Below are 23747 nucleotides of genomic sequence, written 5' to 3' on the forward strand. Positions count from 1 at the left end.
GTGTGTGTGTGTGTGTGTGTGTGTGTGTGTGTGTGTGTGTGTGTGTGTGGAGAAAAGAAAAACGTAAATTAGATCTACTGACTGGTGCCGCTGGTGCCCAAGGAGCTGCAGCCGTTGGAGCCGGAGCCTGAACCCGAGGACCTGGTGCCCGAGGACCCGGACCCGGAGCCGGAGGAGCCGGTGCCAGAGCGGGAGTCTTCCTGCAGCAGCAGGTCCAGCAGGTCGCTGGAGGTGGACATGGCATCCTGGTTGGACTCGATCGCTTCAGCCTGACAGAGAAAAAGATCAAAGGGAATGAGTCACACGCCCACTTCATGCCAGTTTGGAACAAAATGTGCGTTGAGACGTAACCGTTGCTCCTGTTTTGGTCAAATCTTGAAAATAAAAATCAGTTGGTGCTCAGAGTACGTGTTGCGACCGACTCTCAGCTACTACCACCTGTAAAACTGACTGAATCATAACTATGTCTATGTTTGCTGGCAGCCATCTTAAACTGGATCGACTACAAAAGCTGATCAGCTGTAGATGTACAGATTACTTTCTGAGTTTCATTAAAACCCATTCATGAGATATTTTGCTAACACACGTTTAAAGGTAAATACATTATCGCCCACCTTCTGCATCTTCGGCGCTAATTAAAGACGGATCTTAAATGACATCAAGGTATCACTTACGTTCTCCGTCTCCTTGGAGGTACCGTCTGCGCTCCTCTGATTGGCTGAGTCCCCGCCCTGCACAGAAGGCGTGGCCTGCTGTGATGTCACCAGTGCCGTGGCGACCTCTAGGCGGTTGCTTGGCGACTCCTCCAGCTGCAGCAGGTTGAGAGGTGAGGAGCAGCGGGACTGGAAGAGGGGCGACTGGGCGCCGTCACGGTCCCCAGGCGTCTGAGTGAAGGACTGGGGGGTGCTGCTGCGGGACAGGGCGCAGGGACCCGGGATGGGGACCAGGTTGGACACGGAAGGGATGGGGACCGGGTTGGACATGGAGGGGATGGGGACCGGTGGGATATAGGGGTAATTGAAGTTGGGATTGTAGAACTGTCCGGGTTGAGAAATGGGCGCCCCCATTTGGGGGAACATGTAGTTGGGCAGAACGAGGGCCATCATGGGGGGCACCATCTGGGTCTGAGGGAAACGGGATGGGTCGTGGACAGGGAGGGGCTGTGCGAGTGGCGGGTAGATGGGGTAAACTGGAAGCATGCCGGGGGCGAAGGGGGCCGCAGGAATGCTGCCCTGGGAGAAGGCAGAGGGCCAGGAGGAGGAGTTTGTGGGGGCTCCGAGGGGCCCGTTAAGGGACATGGGCCCCGCACTGGCTCTGGGGTCTTGACGGTTCACGTTCAGGCCCAAAGAGCTGTGCTGGTCCGATGACTCCTGGTGCTTGAGTCTCTTTCCGCCACGGCCCAGTCTGTGACTGGTGCCCCCTCCTGCGGCTGGGTAATCCCGAGAACAGCGCACCCCTGAGGAAAAACAAGGACGCGGCGTTAGGTCTGGCCTTTCACACCAACCATTTTATAACCCTGCATACTTTTATTTTAGACCAGTGCCATGACTTGTTTTTTTGTAACTGCTACACTTTTCAAATTATTTAACTTTGTTTACAAACATTTCCTCATTGAAATACATTGAGCTATCTTTAACTACTGAAAATAACATTATTCTCCTAAAACTGTAAATAACATTTGAAACTTTGTCTATCATCAGATTAATTTGGCTAGCATACCGTTACATACATAGGCTACCGTTAGCTTTTAATTAGACCTTTGTTGCGTTTCGATATTAGCTACTTTACTGATTTAGCTTTTAGCTAGCCTTTTGATATTTTAACTGGTCTTATGCTGCTTTTAGTTATTTTTTAAAATGATTTTAGCTGGCTTTTTATTGTTTTATCTCTTAGCTAGCTAGCATTGTGCTACGTTTAGCTAGAATTTTGCTGTCGTTAGCTTTTAGGTAGCCCTCTACTTTTAGATACTAGCTACCCCTTAACAGATTTCGCTTTTAGCTATACTGTTAACTAGTCTTATGCTGATTTTAACTGTTTTTTTTTTTCACTTTAAAAAAATATTTTAGCTAGCTAGCAATGTGCTTCGTTTAGATAGCACTTTGCTGTTGTTAGCTTTTAGGTAGCCCTCTACATTTAGATATTAGCTAACCTTTAACAGATTTAGCTTTTAGCTATCCTTATGATACTGTTAACTAGTCTTATGCTGATTTTAGCTGTTTTTTTTTTAACTATTTTTATATTTTAGATAGCATTCTACTGTTTGCTTTTAATTAGACCTTTACTTTTACATAATAGCTACCTTTTTACTACTTAAGCCTTCAGCTAACATCATTTTACCTAAAATTCTGCTGCTTTTATTTAACAGTTTGCCGATTTTAGCTTGCTTTTAAAAACCTTTAGCTTCTAGCTAGTGTTTTGCTATTGTTATTTACCACCTACCGTGTTAATACTTTAGCCTTTAGCCATTTTTTATACGTTTATCTAGTCTTTTGATACGTTGGCATCTAATTACTGTTCTGCTACTTTTAGATGTTAGCTAATGTTCTCAATAGTTTTTTTTTTAGCCTTGTCAATTGAACTTCTTCAGCTAATTTTAACAGTTTCTCAGCGTTCGCGCTGCTGTTTCTGGTTGTTTACAGTAAATCTAAAGATGCAGAGTTTGGGTGTGTTTGTGTTGGACCGGGAGGAGCTGCTACCTCGAGACAGAGCAACCGGCGTGTGCACAGTTGAAGACGTCTGATCGAAGACGCGCAGCTTGCTGAGGTCCTTGAAGCAGTCGAGGAACGCCTGCTCCTCCTGCTGGGTGTGAGCTGACAGCACCTCCTTGGTCAATCCTAGCCGGTTGGCTCCTCCCCCTCCATTTCTCCAGCTGTCTCTCTCAGGGTGACTGGCTTGAGGAGGAGGTGGAGGAGGAGGAGGAGGAGGAAGGGTAGATGAGTTGACGATAGTGTTGGCAGGCAGCGTTTGAGCACATGTGAAAGGAGTCAGGGTGGCGGTGGGAGGGCTTGGTGTAATAATCGGAGGAGGGGCCAGGGTGGGAATGGTTGGAGCGTCCTCCATGACGATGTCTGATAGACGAAAAAGAATGGCCGAGCGTTAAAAAAACGTCACATTTAAATGTTCATTCATTTAACCTTAGTTGAAAATAGAATATTAAAACAAATCTTCTACAAACATTCAGGCTCCCAGACGTTCATTTTTAGATGATTTTAGTTTGGACAAGAGAAATTTAACAAAATCCAGCACACCGAGTCCTCAGCAACACAGCACGTTTCCTACGTGTCATAATCTGTGCTAACTTCCTCTTCCCTTTTAAATCATCAAACCTGTAGATTTTGAAACAATTTAAAACAAAAAACACTCGATGACTAAAGATCCTGAAGGAATAACTGACTGGAATAAATAATAAATGACTGGAATAAATACAGCAACCCCTTGAAATTTTGTGGATCAACTTTCGCAGACTCAAGTCTTTTGTGGGTTTTCAACGTAAGATTGCACACGACACACGATTGGCTGATTGATAGACGGCGACCAACCAGAGCATTGTGCTGAGGGGTGCACTGGCCATCAGGAGCACCGGAACATTTCCCGGTGGCCTGGCCCGCTCAGTGATCGCAGAGGGGCCCCCTCCTTTCTCTTTCTGAGGCTGTCTGTCACAGCAGAGCAGAGAAACACAACAGGCACAATCTGTTGTGTGGCAATGACTGTTTATTTAAAATAATCAAGCGCGACCCGGAACGAGTCTTTGGTCCAGCCCAAAGCAGGCCAGGCCACCGGGAAATGTCCCGGTGCTCTCCATGACCAGTCCGTCCTGCTGATTAGCTCAGTAACCGTAGCATCAGTCCGTCTTCTCTTTTTTAGTGCTCTTTTAGAGCGCTTAGTGTTTTTAGAACATTTTTAAGAACATTGCAAGAGTGTGGGAGGGGTTTATAAAACCTTAATATATACTGTATATATAAAAACACTAAAATAAATATAACATCCCTACTTCGCATATTTTCACTTATCGCGGGAGTGTCTGGAACGTAACCCCCGTGATAAGTGAGGGACTACTGTATTCTCATTTGCAGGGATGTCACAGTTTATTTGCAGTTACAAACATGTTGCAACGATCAATTCAAGGATATACACCTATATACTTTTTTCTTCTTCTCAATTTTATGTCTCCAACTAGTTGACATTTCATAACTAAATATTTTTGCATTTGTGGTTGTTAGAGTGTGTAGCAACACTTGTCACTCAGTATTCTTAATAAACTTGTAACTCCGTCAATCTAGATGAAATATTTGGGCGTTTCGATCCAGGCCGGGCTGCTTGTTTGGTGCTCGTCTCCATAGACCTGGATGCCGTTTTTCTTTTTGCTTGCTAATCTTTTTGTCCTGCCGCTCAACTCAAGCTCCTTTCATCAGTCTGAGAGTTACAGTTTGAAACTTTGCTTTAATACATAAAGAGAATAATTACACAGATTTTCTCGCACGTTTGCCCAAAACGAGTTTCTCCTCGACACCATATTACGTGGGCACCGTCGTCGTGTCATGGATTTCTAAAGAAAATTGTGGCTAAACAATAAAAACAAAATCTAAAATGATTTTTGTTTGCTTTTACTCAATTTAACAGTAATAAGGACATGCAGGTGAACTTTTCTTTTACTCAAACTGGTCGGGCTGTTTGAAAGAAAGAATAATTTTCAAAGATAAAAAATATAAAACAAAGATAAAGTTCTATTTATGTTGGTTGGAGAGTTTTCTTTACCATGGCTGCAAAGAATAAGCTGTTTTAAAAGGAAACACATTAAAATGCAAACAGTAAAACTCAGATTAAGGACAAAAAAAAAACAAAAACTAAAAGCTGCTGAAAAAAATCCGAGATGAGAAACAAAATCCTACATTTCCAGATCATTCTAGAGAATTTGGCCTTGTCCACACAACTTCAGATATTTTTATTTTTTAAAACAGAGATTTTCTGCTGTGTTTGCACCTGTACTAAACTTACATGTGGAGATTTTGGTGAGAAAAGCAACTTTGCAAAGTAAAGCTTTGTAAAAAAAATATATATTTTGTGTGCTTTGCTAATGTCTTTAAGCAAACAAGAAATGGTGCTTTTCAGAAACAGCTACGTAGCAGCCTGTTTTGTGCACTTTTTCCACCTAGAAACAACAACAATTGAGCCATTCTTAGCATTTTTTTTATCTGGATCTGTCTCACTTTATCCCAATTTAGCTGCTGTTAAACTATTATTATGTGCTGAAATCATTAACTGAGCTAAAACCAGGATATAAAGAAAAACAGATTTGATAAGACTCTTGAGGCCAGATAAGATGTTCTTTCTCAGTAATTTGTTGTTCTTGTGGAGGTTCTCGCCCCCTAGTGACAAACACGGGTATTTTAGCATCTTGTCAAGATTAAGTACCGGTAAATTAGAAAGAAAATACCCGTTTATAAAAATTTCTGGAGTAGTGTAGACAGGGCCTGTAAATAAAAAGACTTCCCTTTCCCGCTCCAAATGTATAATAAGGTCAGAAAGTTTAGGAAAACAAACAAACAAAGAACTTCAGGGACCTCGTCATTTTCTTGGCGAGGACCTGCGGAGAGTGAGTGTGTTGACGGTGCCCACCTGACTCGGGAGGCTTCTTGTCTCCTACATGGACGATGGTGCTGCTGAAGCTACACTGAGACGTAACTGAGGCTACACTCTCTGCCTTGGAGGCCATGGTCAGAGGAGGCAGAGGAGGTGGTTCACTTACGAGGTTAACTGAACCACCTGAAGAGAGATCGTCGTCACAGTTCACAGAAACACATAACAACCAGCTTTGTTAGTGATCCAAGAAAAGTGCAAACTCAAGACTCAAGCATTATTTGGACTGCATATTTAAATAATTGGATTTGACTGCCTCTAATAATCTAAGAACGCTTGACTGGATAGTTTAAAGTACCTTTGCCGTTTCCGCCGGTGTCGGGCTGCATGTCGTCATCGGACGTGGAGGAGGCGGTGCAGGAGGAGCCGAACTTCCTTTTGACGGTGGTAGGAATGTTACAGCTCTCCAAATATCTGCATGTACAGATTCATGGGTGAGTTAAATGCTTACAAACGCCTGGACAGAAGCTGGTTTAGTCCAGCACACCGACCTGATGATGCTGTCCAGACAGTTGATCTGCTGATAGGAGTATCCGGTGGACGGCTCCTTCTGCGCGAGAGGCGCGGGAACCAAAGCCTTAGGTTGAGTCATGTCTGCTATCAGACCTCTGATTGAATCGCTGTTGATGGTTCTGATTCCCGCAGCGCCTGGATGAAAAAACAAGAGAAACAGGATGAACACTGAACATTTAGGTTTCCTTTGAAGCCCAGCATTTGAAGCCCAAGTTTGTTTGAAAATAAATGGTGCATCAGTCGACTGTTCTTTCATCTCACCCGCGTTAGTGTTTTTTCTAGGTGGCGGGCGGTTGCGGGACTCGATGAAAACCTGCTGCCCGTTGGTCTTCACCGTGTGAACGTCTTTGCAGATTTGCTGGAACGTCATCTGGGGGGAAGAGACGCCTCTGTTAATTTCACGCCGACGTTCAGATTTGTCGTTTGCAAAGTAAAGCAATGCCGTCAAGACTCACGGGTTTGTGTGAAGCGACGGTGGCGGCAGCTTCGTCCATGGCGGGGCCGTTGCTGTCGCTGGAGGAGGCGGCCGAGGCGCTGAGGTGCTGCTGGTGGGAGCGGCGCGAGCCCCGCGAGCCGCTGGAGCCCAGCGAGCTGTAGCCCTGAGAGCTGCCGCTGTGCACCGGCTGCACCAGGAGCCGGTGGATCCGCTCGCTCAGCTGGATGATGTCGGGCGTGGTCACCCGGCTCTCGCAGCCCATCGGCGGGGTGAACACGTCTTCATTCAGAGGGCTCCTAAAAACAAAGAGAACCCAGTGTTAAAAACACAAGCAAGAATGAATAAATATGATCACATATCGTATTTTGCAATGAGATTAAAAAGTAATAAATTAAGAGTTAAAAATAGGTTGATGAACAAAAAATGCACTGAAAAGTGGCTAGTGCTCCGTTAGCATATTCGTACAGAAAATGCATGGTGTTAAAAAGGTTGTGTATAAATATTGTTGTGTATGTTGTATTTTTAGTGTATCTGCTACCATTCTGAATAAGCTAAGCTAATGTGTGCTTCTAATCCACATTCTGATTCTAGATCATTGTTGTGGATATGTATTCACTGATATTGAGCATGGACTTTGTTGTTATTCACTGATACTTTGAAAAAAGATTGAAACAATATTTTTGTATTACCACGAATAAACTAATTATTTTAGTTTTATTAATGTGTTGGTGATATGGAACTGTGATAACTTGAATTATATTGTACAAGCGCTCTAATGAAACTTGGATTATTCTCCTCTTATTATTCGAGCTCTACCACTGCATTTGGACGCTCACAGATTACGAGTAATTATATATAAAGTATTGTCATGAAAATACAAGATTCACTAAAAAAAATCCCATTTTCTAGTGTTACCCCTGATCTTTAGTTAGAAGTCTCAAAATGTCCGGTTAAAACTTTTTACTGCGACATGGAGCTCGATGGATCAACACTTTTTATGTACAATTTACACCAAATCCAACATCAAAAACTAAATATCAAGCCTGCTAAAGACTTTACATACAGTTCTTTAAATGCTTAGTTGTATAGTGACAGCCATGTTGCATTGTGATCCGACAACCCAATTTTTTGAAAGGAACCTTTCTTAGATGTAGCCACACATCAAAATGGCAGTCGGTACCTCACTTATTTTTCAAATTATCCAGCTCACAACATGCACAGATGAACGGACAGACAAAATGTCCAATTTTCCCTTTTAGCTCCACCATGTGGGACAAAAACAATCCTACGTTAATGTGTTTTGATGCTCATCACCAAGGAATTAAAAGCAAAGCTTATAAAAATACAAATATGAGAAAGCCTTACGTTCGCACTTTGTGGCGCCCAACAACAAACGCCACCTTTCTGCTCCAGGGGTTGACGAACGAAGACCAGCTGGTGTCGATGGTCAGATATTCTCCGCTGCGGGCGCACATCCTCAGCGGCGAGTAGTCAAACGGCTGCCCGGCGAACTGAAAGACTGCAAACGGACAACAGAACACGTTGAGGCCAAGAAACAGATAAACATAAAGTCGGGTTTTCCCAAAGCTCTGTATTATTTGTCTTTTAATGTTAAAATGTTGTTTAAAAAGTTTATATTGTTTGTTTTTGCGATTTTTGTAGATTCAAACAACAGATGGGAATAAAGTGCAAAAAGACGTAAAATAAAAGTTTCCACAGCTGGAGATGGAACCCGATCCGAACGGACTCACTCTTCTCGTGAATGGCCACCATGGTGGGCCGGTCCTCTGGGTGGATGGAGAGCAGGATGGGGGTCCCCACCAGGTCCTGGGGCAGGTAGCCCAACAGAGGCACAGCCCTGGAAAACACACCACATGTCCTCACGCTCTGGTAAGTTCTACTACACCTTTACAGAGGAAATGAATGAAGTCTTTCTCTCTCGAGGACGTGACAGATGCCAAGCTGACAAACCAGAAATGTATCAGTTTTTACGTTTATCTTAAAACACTTTGAAGGACATGCAAGCTCATAATGAGGAGGAATCACTGCAGATGTCTTTCAAAGTAAAACATCCATAATACAGATGTTGCTTAGTGAGCACTGGGGTTATCTTCTCTGTGGTTTTCAAACACAAAGTGCAGCTGTGACATAACGGAGTGACGGGGTCGGATACCTCTCGTCGACCTCCTGGAAGAGGCAGCTGGGAGTGTGACTGGTGGTGAAGATCCGCTTGTCTGGAGGGATACGAGGAGCTGAGAGGGAAACAAATCAAAAGATGAGAAGCACTTAGTGACTTCAGCAGCAGCTTCATTAGTGCTGGTGTGTATTAAATGCATATTCAGAGGGATACGACGCTTCACAGTAATTCTGAGACAATCCGCTTCCGTTCTCTCCCTTGCTGTTCTTGCAGCGGTGCGTTAGTTGAAAACTCACCAGAACTGCTTGAATCGTAAACATTTATACATCGATCTATCAGAATCCTAAGGCTAAATGTACAGACTTGATTTTAGGTTTTTATGCTGATGATAAAATTATTGTATTGGTTTTGTTTCACTAAATTATTGAGTGAAAGTTTGTGAAGCATTCACTCTGTTGTGATCCAGTTTTCTTCTGTACGTTTTTCAGCGCAGTTCTCATCCCAAAGTTTTCAGGCTAGTTCAACATTAAATCAAATCGTTCAGCTGTTTCAGGACAATCCTGCTATGACTTTTGGTTTTGGTGCAACTTTAGCTTTTTGAAATATTTAGTCTTTTCTGCCACTCCACATCTTTAGATCTGTTTACAACCTTTTACTGCTCCTTTCACATTTTGTTCTGCTTCAGCTTCTTTCAGCTTCCTTGTGCAAATTTAAACTTTTTCAGCTAATTTCAGCTGTTTTGTGCTCCTTTCAGCTTATTTCTGCGTTTCAACTTTTTCTGCTATTTCAGCTACTATACAGCTGTTTTTATGCTAATTTTTTGCACTCATTTAAACTTTTTTCAGCCCAATTCAGGAAAACTGCACTCTCTCCACTTCCTTCTGGTAATTTAAGCTTGTTTCTGCTTTTTTAGCAACTTTTCAGCTGTTTCATGCTAACTTCAGCTTTTTTCAGGTAATTTCTACTTTCTAGATGTGCATTTCTGCTTCTTTCAGCCTAATTGGGCAAATGTGTTCTTTCTGCTTTCTTCTGCTAATTTAAGCTTGTTCTACCTTTTCAGAATATTTTAGCTAATTTCAGCTGTTTTCAGATAAATTCAAGTTTTTCGTGGTACTTTCTGCTACTTTCAGCCTAAATAACTTCTTTCTGCAAATTTCAGCTTGTTATGCTGCTTTTAGCTTATTTCTGCTAGTTTCAGTTATTTCAGCTACTATTTAGCAGGTTTTAAGCTAATGAGCTTTTTTCAGCTAATTCCACATTTTTTGCACCCATTTCAACTTTTGTGTTTTTTCTGCTTTCTCCTGCTGATTTACGCTTGTTCAATATTTTCAGCTACATTTCAGCATGCTTTTTTTTTAGCTCATTTCAGCTGTTTTTCAGCAAGTTCTTCTGCAATAAGCATTCACACTGCATTTTTGCAGGAAATGCAATGTCGCTAGTTAGCGCTGCCATCTGTACAGTTCCACGTGTTTTCAATGTTCAATTAGGGCCAAAACTATGAAAAGAGTTGCTGAACGTGCAGATCAAACAGAATATACAGAATGTAAACTACTGGTTTAAATTCATTCATTCATTTCAAATAATTCATAAATGTTTCAGATACCTTCGTATCCGGAGTGAACTCTCTCGGCGATGAGCAGGCAGCAGGGCTGAGGCTCTGCGGCGTCAGAGTCTCTCAGGGTGAGCTGGTAGGGCGTGAGGCGAAAGGGGTAGTAGCGAATCTCCCCGCCCTGCGCCCGGTCGGTGCTGATCCGACAGAACATGGACTTCTCCTGGGTGCAGTCGACAGGAGGAGAGGCTGCAGGGGAGGACGGAGTCAGTCACACTTCACATCTCGTTCAAATTTTAGTCAGAGACGGGGGATGGGCAGTAACTTTATTAAAATGTCTCAATAGAAATGGTTGAATTAGAAAAATGGCATCTGGTAGTGACCACATCCTAAAAAATAAAACAACTTAAGAGTCCCTGTGTCTTTCTGACGTTGTGGTTTATTTTGAAAGGGTAATAAAATGCAAACTATAGTAACAGGTAAGCTCAGCTTTACTGTCAGATTATGAGGAACCCCCTCCATATTGAATGTTACGAGGGACTGACAGGGTGGTGAAATATTCAAAGAACATTTACTAACTAGTTACAAATTCAGAGTATTTTTTTCTCATCTCTAGTGAGGATCCGCTCACCTGAGCCGATGCAGGAGGCCCAGGGGGGCAGACGGCAGGGGGCTGTGCCGCTGTAAAAGGTGCTGACGTCCTGCGGAGCCAAAAGCTCGGAAAACACCGTCCCCTGCAGACACTCGGGCTTACAGCGCAGCAGAGACGAACACTGGGGCGAGACGTACACGACCTTCCCCGACAGGAACGACACGGCCACGGAGAAGGTGTCCTGAAGGAAAAGACACGAGACGCTCTGACTTTCTGAACTTCTCTCGAAGCCCGCTGAATTAATAAATTTAAATGTTCGCATGCAAATGCAGATTTGGGTTCTGTACCGTGTTTTTGAGCGTGTACTCTGATGTGATGTTGTCGAGCTCCTCGATTGTGAAGGTGGACAAGTCCAGACTGCAGCCATGACACTCCTCCACACTCCACTGGTGGTAGTACTCCCTGTTGGCTGCAAACATTTCACGTCTGGGTTAACAATCTAAACGTTTACGAAGCGTTCATGCCATGTGATCCATTTTTCTTCCATACACTGTTCTTATTTCAAAACATTCAGCTCTTTAGCTTGTTGAAATATTTATTAAATATTTATATTGTTCTGGTTCAGCTTCTTTCAGCTTCCTTTTGCAAATTTAAACTTTTTTTCAGCTACTTTCAGCTAATTTCAACTGTTTTGTGCTCCTTTCAGTTTCTTTCTGCTAACTCGAACATTTTTGTGTTTCTTCTAACGTCTTTCTGTTAATTTCAGCTTGTTATGCTCTTTTCAGTTTATTGCTGCAAGATTCTGCTTTTTCTACTATTTCAGCTACTATTTAGCTGTTTTATGCTAATTTAAGCTTTTTCAGCTAACTCCATATTTTTTGCACTCACTTTTTTCAGCCTAATCCAGCAAAAATGTGCTCTCTCCACTTCCTTCTTGTAATTTTAGCTTCTTTCTACCTTTTTAGCTATTTCTCTTTTTTAATTTTTGCTAATTTCAGCTTTTTTCAGATAATTTCCACTTTATTGTGCTCATTTCGGCTTCTTTCAATAAACATCTTTTTTTCTGCTTTCCTCTGCTAATTTAAGCTTGTTCTACCTATTCAGCTACTTTTTTTTTTTTTTTTTAGCATTCTTAGCTAATTTTACCCGTTTTCAGATTAATTCAAGTTTTTTGTGGTGATTTCTGCTACTTCTTTAAGCTAATTTCAACTTATGCTCCTTTCGGCTTTGATTGTTTCAGCTTTTTCTGCTATTTCATCCACTTTTTAGCTGTGTTGTGCTAAATATAGCTTTTTCAGCTAATTTAATTTTTTTAGCTCATTTTTGGCTCCTTCCACTTCTTTCTGATTGTTTAAGCTGTTTTTGCATTTTCAGCTATTTTTTTTTCTAATTTAATCTTTTTTAGATAAATTCTTAATTTCTGTGCTCATTCTTGCCAATTTAAACCTAATTCAGAAATTATGTGTTCTTCCTACTTTTTTCTACTAACTTAGACTTGTTCTTACATTTCAGCTACATTTCAGCATATTTTTAGATAATTTCAGCTGTTTCTAAGGACGTTCTTCAGCAATAAGCATTCACACTGCATTTTCGCAGGAAGTGCAATTTCTCTAGTTTATCCAGTTTCATCATTAAACAGTGTCCTCCATCAGAAACCCTGAACACCCCCCACCCCACCCCACCCCCTCACCTCGGACTTGTCTGACACACTGAAGAGCGTATTTGAGGGTACTCAGGGTGCTGGAGTGACCCTTGGCCTTGCGCTCAGGTGGCAGGCGGACCTTCAGCTCCTTGATGACCTTCATTAGTTCTTTCTGAGTCTGGAGTCTCGCCGACTGGTCGCTGCTCCAGCCGGAGGTGGAGGGGGGGTCGTGCTCCGAGCTGTTGGACAGCAGGCTGTAGGCCAGAGAGCTGTTGGGAGGCGACAGACTCTGGAAGTTGGAGCTGGGTGAAAAACGAAGAGAGAAAATGCAGATGATGCGCAACATGTCGACATCTGGATCCTTCAGTGGAGCCGGACATTTTTAGCTCATTTCAGTTCTTTCTGTTTTGTACCCTTTCAGATACTTTTTCAGCTATTTTTGCAAATTTCAGCTTTTTTAGCTAATTTCCTAATTTTTGTGCTCATTTCCACTTATTTGAACCTAATTCAGCAAATATGTGTTCTTTCTGTGCTATTCAACTAATTTAGGCTTGTTCTTCCATTTCAGCATGCTTTTAGCTAATCTCAGCTGTTTTTCAGCAAGTTCTTTTGCAATAAAGCATTCACACTGCATTTTCACAGGAAAGGCAATTTCTCTAGTTAACCTTCGTTTACAGCTGCGAATACTCCACACAGGAGCTACAATAATTGGTTAATTGCTCTGATGGGCACCAGTTTGGGTACTTTATGCCAGTCAGAAGAAGACTGGGCTAGCTGGTAAAACCATGAAGGGATGTGTGTTTTGACCATTTTAAATCTAGTTTTCCTTTAAAGAACGGGCATCGCTCGCATAGTTCATACGAGCTTTAGACTAAAACTGTCATGTTGGTGCAGAACACGGAGAAAGCATGAGCTCACACAGCTGTTCTCCTACCTCTTGTTGCTCTCCGTGGTTTCCAGCATCACGCCGGAGTCCTTCCCGTTTGAAGAGCTGTGACTGTGGGAGCTGCGAGTGGACTGGTGTCTGCAGGACGTGCCCCCCCTCGCCATCCTGCCATCGCTGTCCCTCTCCCCGGAATCGTTTCCGCTGGACAGTCCATCCATGTCGTCCGAGTTCGTCCCTCTTTGGTCCCCAGACAGACTTCCGGATCCCGACCCCTCCGTGGGCGAAGGCAACCCCCCATCGGCTGCTCTTCCCTGCTCCCGGCATGCGACATCGGACCGGTTGCAGCTGGACTTTTGCGCTTTTATCTGCTGCGACTCGGGCTGCTGGTCCTTACTCTCGTGGGCCTCTCGCAGTCGAGCGCTGCTGCTGGGCGTAGACGTGGAGCTGTCATAACTCATAATAATGTCGAATCAGGTCGGCTCAACTGGAGCTACTCAAAGTTAGGTGGGACTACTGTGTAAACACAAGTGCACCATAGTTGTTGGCTGCAGGTAAAAATTTAATAAATGAATAAATAGATTTTTTGGGGGATGTTTTTTTTTTTTAAATGTCACAAATCTCTAAAAGCCAGAGTGTTGTTTTGGATTATGTGCAGGAACAAGTGTCACTCAAAGTCGCGCATGCAACAGATGAAGTCCTTGTTATGAAACGGCCTTGACACAGGCGCTCAAACAGATGGCATGAGAGAGGCAGAGTGAGAAAGACGAGAAAAACTCCGCCGACTCCTGCTCCGCTCTCGCCTTCCCAGAGAAGTGTTGTTCTCGGTGCTAAAGGCCACCTGAAATAAAAAAAAAACAGAGGACGACATTTAGATTTGAAAACGCCTTGCACTTCTGGAGCTAAAATTTAGATTCAATTTTAAAAAAAGAGGGTCGTGGAACATCAGCTTATCTTGTTGGCCTTCAAAGAAAACCTGAACATGGCCATGAAATGTTTTCTCAGCATGTAAGAGCGAGTGGGTGTTCCAGCCCGAGCCACAGATTATCTACACACAAAAACACCTCATGTTGTGCACAGAATGACTAATCTCCAGGACCTACTTTCATGCTGCAAGTGCGTACACATCTGAATATAAAAGGTGCACTAAGGCTCAAATTACTTGTCCCCTTTTACCCCGTCAAAATAAAACACAAATCTCTGGTACATCGGGGTTTAATTAGGAGTAGGTTCTCCTCATATTTATTTATAGTCTACCTACGCAGGTAAAAGTCTACTGCTGCTTATTTGCAGTGGAAATGACACCTGTTAATCTCTTAAGAGCTGCAGATGCAGCTACAAAGACGACACACATTACGTCTTTCGCCAATCCTCTCAGTTTTATACACCTGGCGGCTCCACAAGTCCATTTTACTGGCCTGGAACGGGTGTGCAGAGTTGCTTTAGGACATGTTTAAATATACATCAGTCCTGACGCAACGGCCAAACATGGCTGACACGGTAGCAGGTGTGTGAGCAGCCTATGACGGCTGTATCTGAGCGGTTGAGTTTGGCGAGACTGAGCGGCCCCGTCGTCGGCTATTAAAATGCTAATCGGCGTCATGTTTGGTCAGATGGATGAGGCAGACTTGCGCATGACAAGCTGTGTGCTCCGTGGCCCAGCTGGACGTGGAGAAGGAGCTGGAGAAATGTGAGCAGGTCGTCAAGGCGATCAGCATCCATGCATACTTCCATAGCTAAGTGCAGAAGACACAAATCTGATGAACGGCTACTAAACCACCCAAACGCAGCGTACCAGGACAATTGTAGCATACAGATGAACCAATCAGAGGTTTCCAGCTTCCCTCTTAAACCTGCATCTCAACGAGCTGCAACTAAACACACAGACATCCAGACATTGAGGATTTTGAGAATTATCTTACAAATATTCTAAAAAATCTTCATTACAGCAGCACAAGATGGGAAAGTTGAGACTTTTTTCTTTCAGCCTGGTGTCTCCGATTCCATCGTTCTCCTGACTCTGTTTACATCCGGGAATATTTTACTAACTCAGTGTCTGTCCCACACAGAGTCTGTCCAAAGTGAATTATCAGTGATTCAATGTAAACCAACGACTCGTTTTTGGCCTCAAAACACAATCCAGCTGTTTTTACTCATCACCAACGATAGGGTAGATATTTGGTAATGAATGATATGTATTCAGTATTCTTTTTTTAAAATCATAGATAACATGAATACAAAAAAAATTTACAATACAAAAAACAGTACGAATGCACAATATTATCGGCATGTATCGGTATCGGCAGACATTAGCGTTAAAGTTCAATATCGGACATTCCATCAAAATAACTCACCGATATAAAAGGCGATATTTTTGTATGACAACCCAGTGACAAGGATGTCTGCAGCGCCAGCACAGCGTGATGACGTCATGCACGCCTACCTGATCTCACGGCGGAGAGGAAAAAGTCAAAACGTCAGCGGTGTGGAAGTTTTTTTTTTTCTGTTGGTGAGGATGTCAGATTCTGAAGATTTTTGGACTCGTTGAGCCTCGCTATATTGTCCCCAGTTGGAGATATTTTTCAGATGTAGCCTTACTCGAGTTACAAGCTGTCATTTCCAACGTTACTGAGAAGCTAATAGCTGATAGCACTTGGTTGAGTTTTACCACAGACATGTGGGCGTCGTGTTAGCCCTGTTAGCATGATTAGTCTTACGGCACAATGGATAGACAAAAACTTTGAACTTACACCTGCACCTACATCTGGAACTACCATTCTGTGTTCGTCTGTCTCTCCTTCCTGTCCTCTCAAACCAGCCGGTCAAAGCAGATGGCCGCTTGTCCTGAGCCTGGTTCTGCTGGAGGTTTCTTCCTTTTAAAATTGAGTTTTTCCTTTCCACTGTTGCCACTGTGCTTGCTCAGGATGGGAGACTGCATCGAAGCCAAGATTCATCTTGTCTGCTGGATTCCTTAGATAGAGAACATGACTAATTGGCCTTTATGTATGTGAATGTTTCTGTAAAGTGCTCTGAGACAACTTTGTTGTGATTTGGCGCTATATAAATAAACTGAATTGAATTAAAAAGTCTGTCCTTCATGCACAGGAGTGCAGAGGATCCCACACTGCAGCTGAACCTGGAACAAGCCTCAACAAGTGAGACAGCATCGCAGGTGACTAATGTTAATAAATAACATTTAACACTTTTCATTTAATATAAGAGCTATGCATATCATATGGCTGTTAATAAATATGTGTCACCAGCTCTTACAGCTGTTGCACAATTTTTGTAGCAAATAAGCCTAAATAAGAGGAATATGTTCTGACAAAGGAAAGTATAATATCGGCCAAAAATCCAATATCGTGCATCCCTAGTTTTGACAACTATTATGGTTTTTCATGACCACGACTTATTTCACATAAGTGAACATTGATTATATCCGTAATAAAGAGTGCACCATACTGTGTCAATAAGTCCTGAACTCACAGGCTGCTGAACAACTATTAGAAATAATAATAAAAACGCGCTGACTGCAGGTGCTGCTTTGGGCTCTGGATTAAAAATTTCAGAACAACCGAGACTAGACTAGCTAAAACTTCAGCTCAGCTTCTCCAAAACTGCTCCATTAAATTATGACCCTTCAAGGACTGAATGCTGAACATGTCAGGATGGACGACTGCATTCTGTATCCTGTGTTTGATGCTGCTGATCTTTGGGTTTTCTACACTTTGCTGTGATCCGACAACTCCAACTTATCGTGGCCTCTTTTCTTATCACGGCTCGTGTTTATAACTCGTCCTTGCTCTAAACTGATAACCACGAAGGATGTTGAGGAACAAACATTTAAAACGCGCTCTCATGTCTCACTCGCTTTGCTCCGTCTTAAACCACTGCACATCAACTGCGTTTTGAGCTTGAACTTGAACTGCAGCACATGAAATTTCACTTTCCCTCAAATCAACAGTATGTTTTAAGCTTATGTAATCTTTGAGGCAAACGGTCACAGTACACATGAAGACATAAAAAGGACAGAAACTATAGTCTGCATGGGGTAGAAATGTTGAAAAGCAGGTTGAGGAGCCGTCACTGGACAGAACCAAACCTTGCAGTGTCCTAGTTTTTAAAATGATCTGCTCGCTGTGACAGAAGTCTTCATTTGTTGCTAATTTATTTAAAGAACACGACTATATCAAAATACAGTGCATTAACTTATCTACATAAGTAAACATTACAAATAACCCAAACAGCATTGCTTACATACAAACACCCAATAACTCAAGGCGCACGACTGTTTTTAGATCGGCGGAGCATTTCAAAATAAAACGGCACATAAAAATGTGGCCTGAGCAACATGTAAGGCAACTCTTTTATTAGCAAGAGGATAAAGATATGAGTGGGTAGGCTCTGACCTGAAGCAACAAGGTTTATAAATAAAACCAGCATGCATGCAGCTCACAGAATCACAAGCAATTATCTAGGGTGGAAAAATCGGGTTTTGCAGCCAAAGCTGCGGTCACTATGGCAACAGCCTTTGTGCATAATCTACAAGTGTGAATAATTGAGTGCCTATTAATCCACAAACATGTTGATTTGTAACTAAAATAGTTATTTTATGAACAGTAAGCTGCAACAGCCGTGTGTCCCACCGGTGCAAACGCAACTGAACAAACTCACGACAAAGAGAAAAAGCAGGTACAAGCATCACCTGGAGAAAGCTCAGCCAAACGAGTCAGCTGTGGGAGGACTCTGTGGCAGAAACACGAGCGACTTTGAACAGGTCCAACAGAACAAACCAGGCTGGTGAAGACAGAGAGGCGTTTCTCCTCTAGACTTCAGCAGCGCTCCTCTCTTGTGTACAAAGCGCTGCACGTGTCCGCGGCAGTGCTCTCTGCGAGCCTCGCCGGCCTCCGATTGGTCCGCTGGTTGGACCAATGAGAGCGCGCGAGCAGCTGGAAGGGAGGAGGTTTGGTCGACAGACACGCTGATCCCAGCGTTGCTGCGCACCATGTGCAGCACAGCTGATAAAGCGGGTGGCCAGGTGGGGTGGAGTTTGCAAAACATTTCGAACGCAGCTTGTAAATACGGTTCACTTCATGAATTCGGTTTAATCTGAATGAATCACCAAAATAATCAGGTTCACTCTATGTAATATTCAGAGATGTTCATTTAACCATTTCACACACCAATAAATAAACACCTTACAGATGATGGGCATCTTGTTTATCTTCCAACTGAAATAAACGCCAACAAAAATGTTGACTTGTGTTAACTGTACATTATCTATGTAAACATATGTTAATGTCTATGTTGGACTCACCTGAGTCCGCAGCACTGTAACTAATGCTCATTATTGTGTGATGCATTGTGCTCTATATACCCATGCCTACTTCTGGTTCACTGAAACACACTTCGTCTAAACCAAAGGAGTCCAGTCCTGGTCCTCGAGGAACGCTATCCTGCTTGTTCCCCTGCTCCAACACACCTTATTTAATCATCTATTCATGTTCTACAGAAGCCTGTTAATCACCCATTGATTCATATCAGGTGTGTTGAAGCAGAGAAACATTGAAAGCATGCAGGATAAGAGAAGACGCTTAGAAGCTTTGCAGAGAGTGGTGAAGGCTGCACAGAAGTCTGTTGGAGTCAGCTTCCCCACCATCACAGACATCTACACCTCCAGATGCAGGAAGAGGGCCACCTGCATCATGAAGGACCCCACTCACCCAGCACTCACACTCACACATATTTTTGCCCCCCTCCCCTCAGGAAGGAGGTTGAGGAGCATTAAGTGTAGAACCACTATACTGAGGAACAGCTTCTACCCTGAGGCTGTTAGACTCATGAATCTCTAACCAGAAGAATCACTGTGAAAAATCACATCATGCTGCTGATGATCTGTTTTAACGTTGATGTGTTCATTCATACTCATCTGCTCACACAGACTCATGTTCGTGCTGCTGTTCGGCGTATTGTTTTTATGCTACTAGTGCTTGGTGAATTTTTATTAACGTTTTTCTTAGTTCATATCTTAGATCTTATTACTGTTTTTCTTTTACATTTTAATACTTTGTTGGATGTAACCGGGACCCTGTGTAGACAATTTCGTTAAATAAAGATCCTGGACCTGTTCAAAGATCATCAATCTTTTCCTTGGTTCGAAATCTGTTTATTGTTGTTCAGTAAAGCCTAAATCACTACACATCATCATTGAGCCACAAAGCTAGCTAACCTTTTCAGATGTCGACTGTTAAGGCTCTGTTGCTACCTCGCTAAGCAGCACAATAGTGCAACAGTAATGGTCTGACTTAAACTCAATGCTGCCTTGATTCATGCCAAAGCTTAAGTCATAGGCCAGCACAGTGAAAAGGAATGCATCTAGACAGCAAATTCCAGCTAACAATTAAATAAAAGAACGGAAGTTCATTTAGATTAAATTTGTGTACAATACACCTGTCAATCGAAGTACAACCGACAAGTGCCAGGCAGTGAAATGAAAGGAAAATTTGTTCCCACAGTTTAGGGAATCTGTGGATTTAAGATGTACAGCAGGTAGATCTAATCAACACCTGACACAAAACAAGGATTTAGAAGCTTGACACATTTTAACACCCCACAATAACATTCAATAGATAAGAGCAGGGCCGTGTCACTTTTTTCTTCTTCGATTAGCATCGCCTCTTTGTGAGTGACAACAAACGATATTAAAGCGCTGGTGACAAACTGGTAATGTGACTTATTCTGGCAAAAAGAGACGCAAAGAAGAATTCTTTACTTTTGAGTTAATATTATGATCAAATTCACCATCTCAAAAGCTTCAAAATGACCTGTGGCTTGTTGGTGATTTATCACCTGGCAGCAAGCCGGTCTTAATTACGAGAGAGCCAGTTTGAAAACCAGATTTTTATTGATCTGGAGTAATGTCAATGGAAATTCCTTCCATGTATTATAAAACCAGAGCTTAACAATGACGCAAAACATTATATGAAGAGATTTCCAGGCACAGATCAAAAGACAAATCGGTGCGGCTTCCGCAGACTGCACTCGGTGCTGGTCTGTTGTGGTAAAAGGGGGAGCTGATCACGTACAGGTATAAACTTTGGGTAGTGACCTAAAGAATGATACAGCGGATACAAGTGGTTGAACTGAGTTCCCTCCGAAGGGTAGCCGGACTCTCCCTTGGAGACAGGGTGAGAGGTTTAGTGATTGGGGAAAGACTCTATAGAGGTGCTGCTCCTCCACATCTTGAGAAGCCAGTTGAGGTGGTTTGGGCCTCTGGTACGGATCCTTGAATGCCTCCCTAGGAAGGTTTAACAGGCATGTCCAACTGGGAGGAGACCCTGGGGAAGACCCAGAACATGCTGGAGAGTCTATGTGTCTCGGCTGAACCTGGGAACTTCTTGGAGTCTCTCCATTATAATGGATAATGGATGAATGGACTTACTTCAGTAGCATGCAGATAAAATATTCAAATTCAAAACAAAAACTATAAAAGTTAGAAGACAATGGATTATTAATGGAAAAAATACCTGTTAGAAAACTTAAATATAAGGGTAGATTAGGAAGCTTATCTGCCATTTTATTTATCAAAATCCCTTTCTCTAAACCAGGGGTTTCCAACCCTGGTCCTCGAGGAACACCATATTTTTGTTTTTTCTCTGCTCTGACATACCTGATTTTAATTAATGGGCGATTAACAGGCATCTGCAGAACATGACTAAGTAATTAAATCACTGAATCAGGTGTGTTGGAGCAGGAAACAACTAAAACATGCAGGATGGCGTTCCTCAAGGACTAGTGTTGGGAACCCTGAGACTGCAACAGGAAAGATTTGTGGCTTCAGGTCAGCTATAGAGTATTTAAGGTTTTCATTTGCATCTGCATACAAACAGTGTTTATATGTAAAGTTTAGATTTATATATACATGCTTTCAAACTTTGTTTTTAAGTTCACTGTATAGACTGGGCATTCTGAGGTTTTGGTGCATTACCTGAGAGTCATCCACGTCACAAACATCAAGCGCTAACAGATCAATCAGTAAAAACTTTGGTGTGCATTCCTTCTTTCAACACTGGATTTAGTTTTCTTAGCTTTTTCCTTCCTAAAAATGTTTTATGTGTTTGTTCCAACAACCCAGTAGCAGAATAATGAATTTGAATCCAACAACTGTGATGCAAAAGGAAATTTTTAATAAAGGATCAAAAATAATCTACTGATAAGTTTTCTGCCATTCCTACAGAACATTTTGTTCCATCTCGGTTTTCTTGCTTTGTCATGCTGGAACAGAAACTGAGTAAGTAGCCTAGTTTGCCATCCTCCAACTAGTTGAAAGCTCGCTTACCCGACCACAAAAACGGGCCATGTGGTCATGCATCAACATATATCATATCTACATCATCTGCACATTTGTCAAGCATGTGGAAACTCTTCATGTACATGTTTATCATAAGCAGAGAACAAAGTAATGAGACAGAGAGCCAATTCTAATGAGACTTCACGTGCCACTATAGCAAATGAACAAACATCCTGTTTGAATATTTTAAATAATTCAACGTGTTTACTGGAAACAAGTTTGACATTAATTAAAGGCTAGCATACTTTGAAGGAATGCATATCGCCCACCACCTTCCATGCTTGAGTTTTGAACTAAGATCATCTTATGTTGGAAAAGTTGTTTTAATTAATTAAATCTCAAATTATCATTCTTAAGCGACATTGTGATACGTCTTGCACAGTCTGTTAGTAGAATTGTTAGAATGACTACAGAGCTAAGTTTTACAGAACTGGTATCAGTGACGTAAGCCCAGAATAGGATGGTTTTCAGTTTAATCAGTGTCCAACCAGTCTGAAATAAAACATATATATATTAAAAAATAATAATTATAATAATATTTTCCTGGTTAGTGAATGCATCATTTCTAAGTGGTAATAAAAAAATCGGATGTTTTCTTGATACAAGATTGCACCATAGCTAAGTACCAGAATGCACTGATGATAAATTATTTTCTTTTTTTATTATTATTTAGGTTTTATTTGTTCATGTGCATAGATGTTCATAAACCTGGAGGATATTGGTTGGAAATTTCCAGGTGTTTTAATTTTTTTTCCTGTAATTATTATGATGCAAATGATGCAGGATGATCTGTAAATAACTTTATATTGTCTCATTCATCCTCTCAGACTCATACAGTGCTTTCTGTTATACATCTTTTACGTATAAACATATGGAGGGCAGTGGGAGAGCTCATATCTTTCCTAATGACACATGCAGCTGTAGGCTGAGGTTCAGATCCCCAATCCTCCCTACAACTGGGCCAAAACTGCCCCCACAGCAGTAAAAAGAAAGACAACAATCACAGAGGAGTTAAAAAAACTGCACACAAAGTAAACACATATTGATCTTCTGTAGTCAAAACATGAGTTCTCTTGGTGAAATTAATGCATTTTACCTCAAATGTGCACATCAGCAATAGTCTTGCTTGATTTCCACACAAACCTAGTTCATGCAGCCCCCGTGTTGCCAGATAGTCGAGCTTTTCCAGCCCAAAAATCTGTTAAAAACCACCACATCACACAAAAATCTGCCCAATCAATATATTGTTACAGTATATTTACTGTTTGAACATGAACACACATCAGTACAAGCCAAGGTAATTCAACAATATGTGGCAAAGCGCAACAATCCAACAAAAATCGAATGAAAACTGCCCAATTGGAGGTAAACTGCCCAATCTGGCAACACTGTTCAACCATGAAGTAATAAATCTGTGCGCAGCTGCTCCTCTGTGAAGGTTGAACACCCTAAGACAGCTAGTCACAACAATCTGTAACACAGATCCTAATATTAGTAGAAATCCACTACAAAGAGCCTTTGCAGCCCTGCTGGCTGCTTCTTTTGAGACATCTTGTGAGGTTTGTCAGCTTCATAGAGTAGACATGTTGGTTTGCAACGTGACATAAACATTAATAAAGACAAGCATCTTATTTAAACTGCTCACCTAATAAAATGTAGACGACGTTAAACATATACAATCTGTGGTTTTATTATAACGTTGTGAAACATTTGTTTGTTTTTTGTAGCTTGCTTAATGAACGCAAAGCTAGCATCAGGACGCTACGTACGCAGCACGATTATAAATACAAAAAAAAAAATACAACAAACCTGCTTACCTTATGCTTCAAAGTAACAACACCTAGTTATGGTATTTCACGGTTTGAAATTCTTCAGAAAAAGCCTCTAAAATCCAGTTATTTACGAGTATCCAGCCGTAGCGTCCTGTGTTGTTTCCACAGACGTGCCAACTGTAGTTTACACGCAGTGCAACATGTGCCTGAGTGTGTGATCCGCCAAGTGATGTTGA

The 23747-nt window shown here is 42.1% G+C and overlaps 1 protein-coding gene across 2 annotated transcripts in view; it reads right to left on the bottom strand.

Annotated features, from left to right (window-relative positions):
• The window catches only part of per1b (period circadian clock 1b), a gene marked incomplete at its 3' end in the record, with an annotated part of 27898 nt that extends 4193 nt beyond the window's left edge, over window positions 1–23705 (bottom strand). Inside the window, 17 exon segments of one of the 2 annotated variants that reach the window (XM_037676384.1) lie at window positions 83–269; window positions 675–1456; window positions 2697–3068; window positions 5617–5763; window positions 5936–6051; window positions 6129–6285; window positions 6412–6520; window positions 6606–6882; window positions 7952–8105; window positions 8338–8444; window positions 8760–8838; window positions 10327–10521; window positions 10904–11105; window positions 11212–11333; window positions 12555–12808; window positions 13441–14230; window positions 23557–23705. In XM_037676384.1, the coding sequence (XP_037532312.1) occupies window positions 83–269; window positions 675–1456; window positions 2697–3068; window positions 5617–5763; window positions 5936–6051; window positions 6129–6285; window positions 6412–6520; window positions 6606–6882; window positions 7952–8105; window positions 8338–8444; window positions 8760–8838; window positions 10327–10521; window positions 10904–11105; window positions 11212–11333; window positions 12555–12808; window positions 13441–13850 (3670 nt within the window). In that variant the 5' untranslated portion in view covers window positions 13851–14230; window positions 23557–23705. 2 annotated transcript variants of the gene reach the window in all.
• Between the last annotated feature and the right edge of the window lie 42 nt (window positions 23706–23747).

Source organism: Nematolebias whitei, chromosome 1 (genome assembly GCF_014905685.2).
Source record: "Nematolebias whitei isolate Nwh7 chromosome 1, NemWhi1, whole genome shotgun sequence".
Taxonomy (NCBI): Eukaryota; Metazoa; Chordata; class Actinopteri; order Cyprinodontiformes; family Rivulidae; genus Nematolebias; species Nematolebias whitei.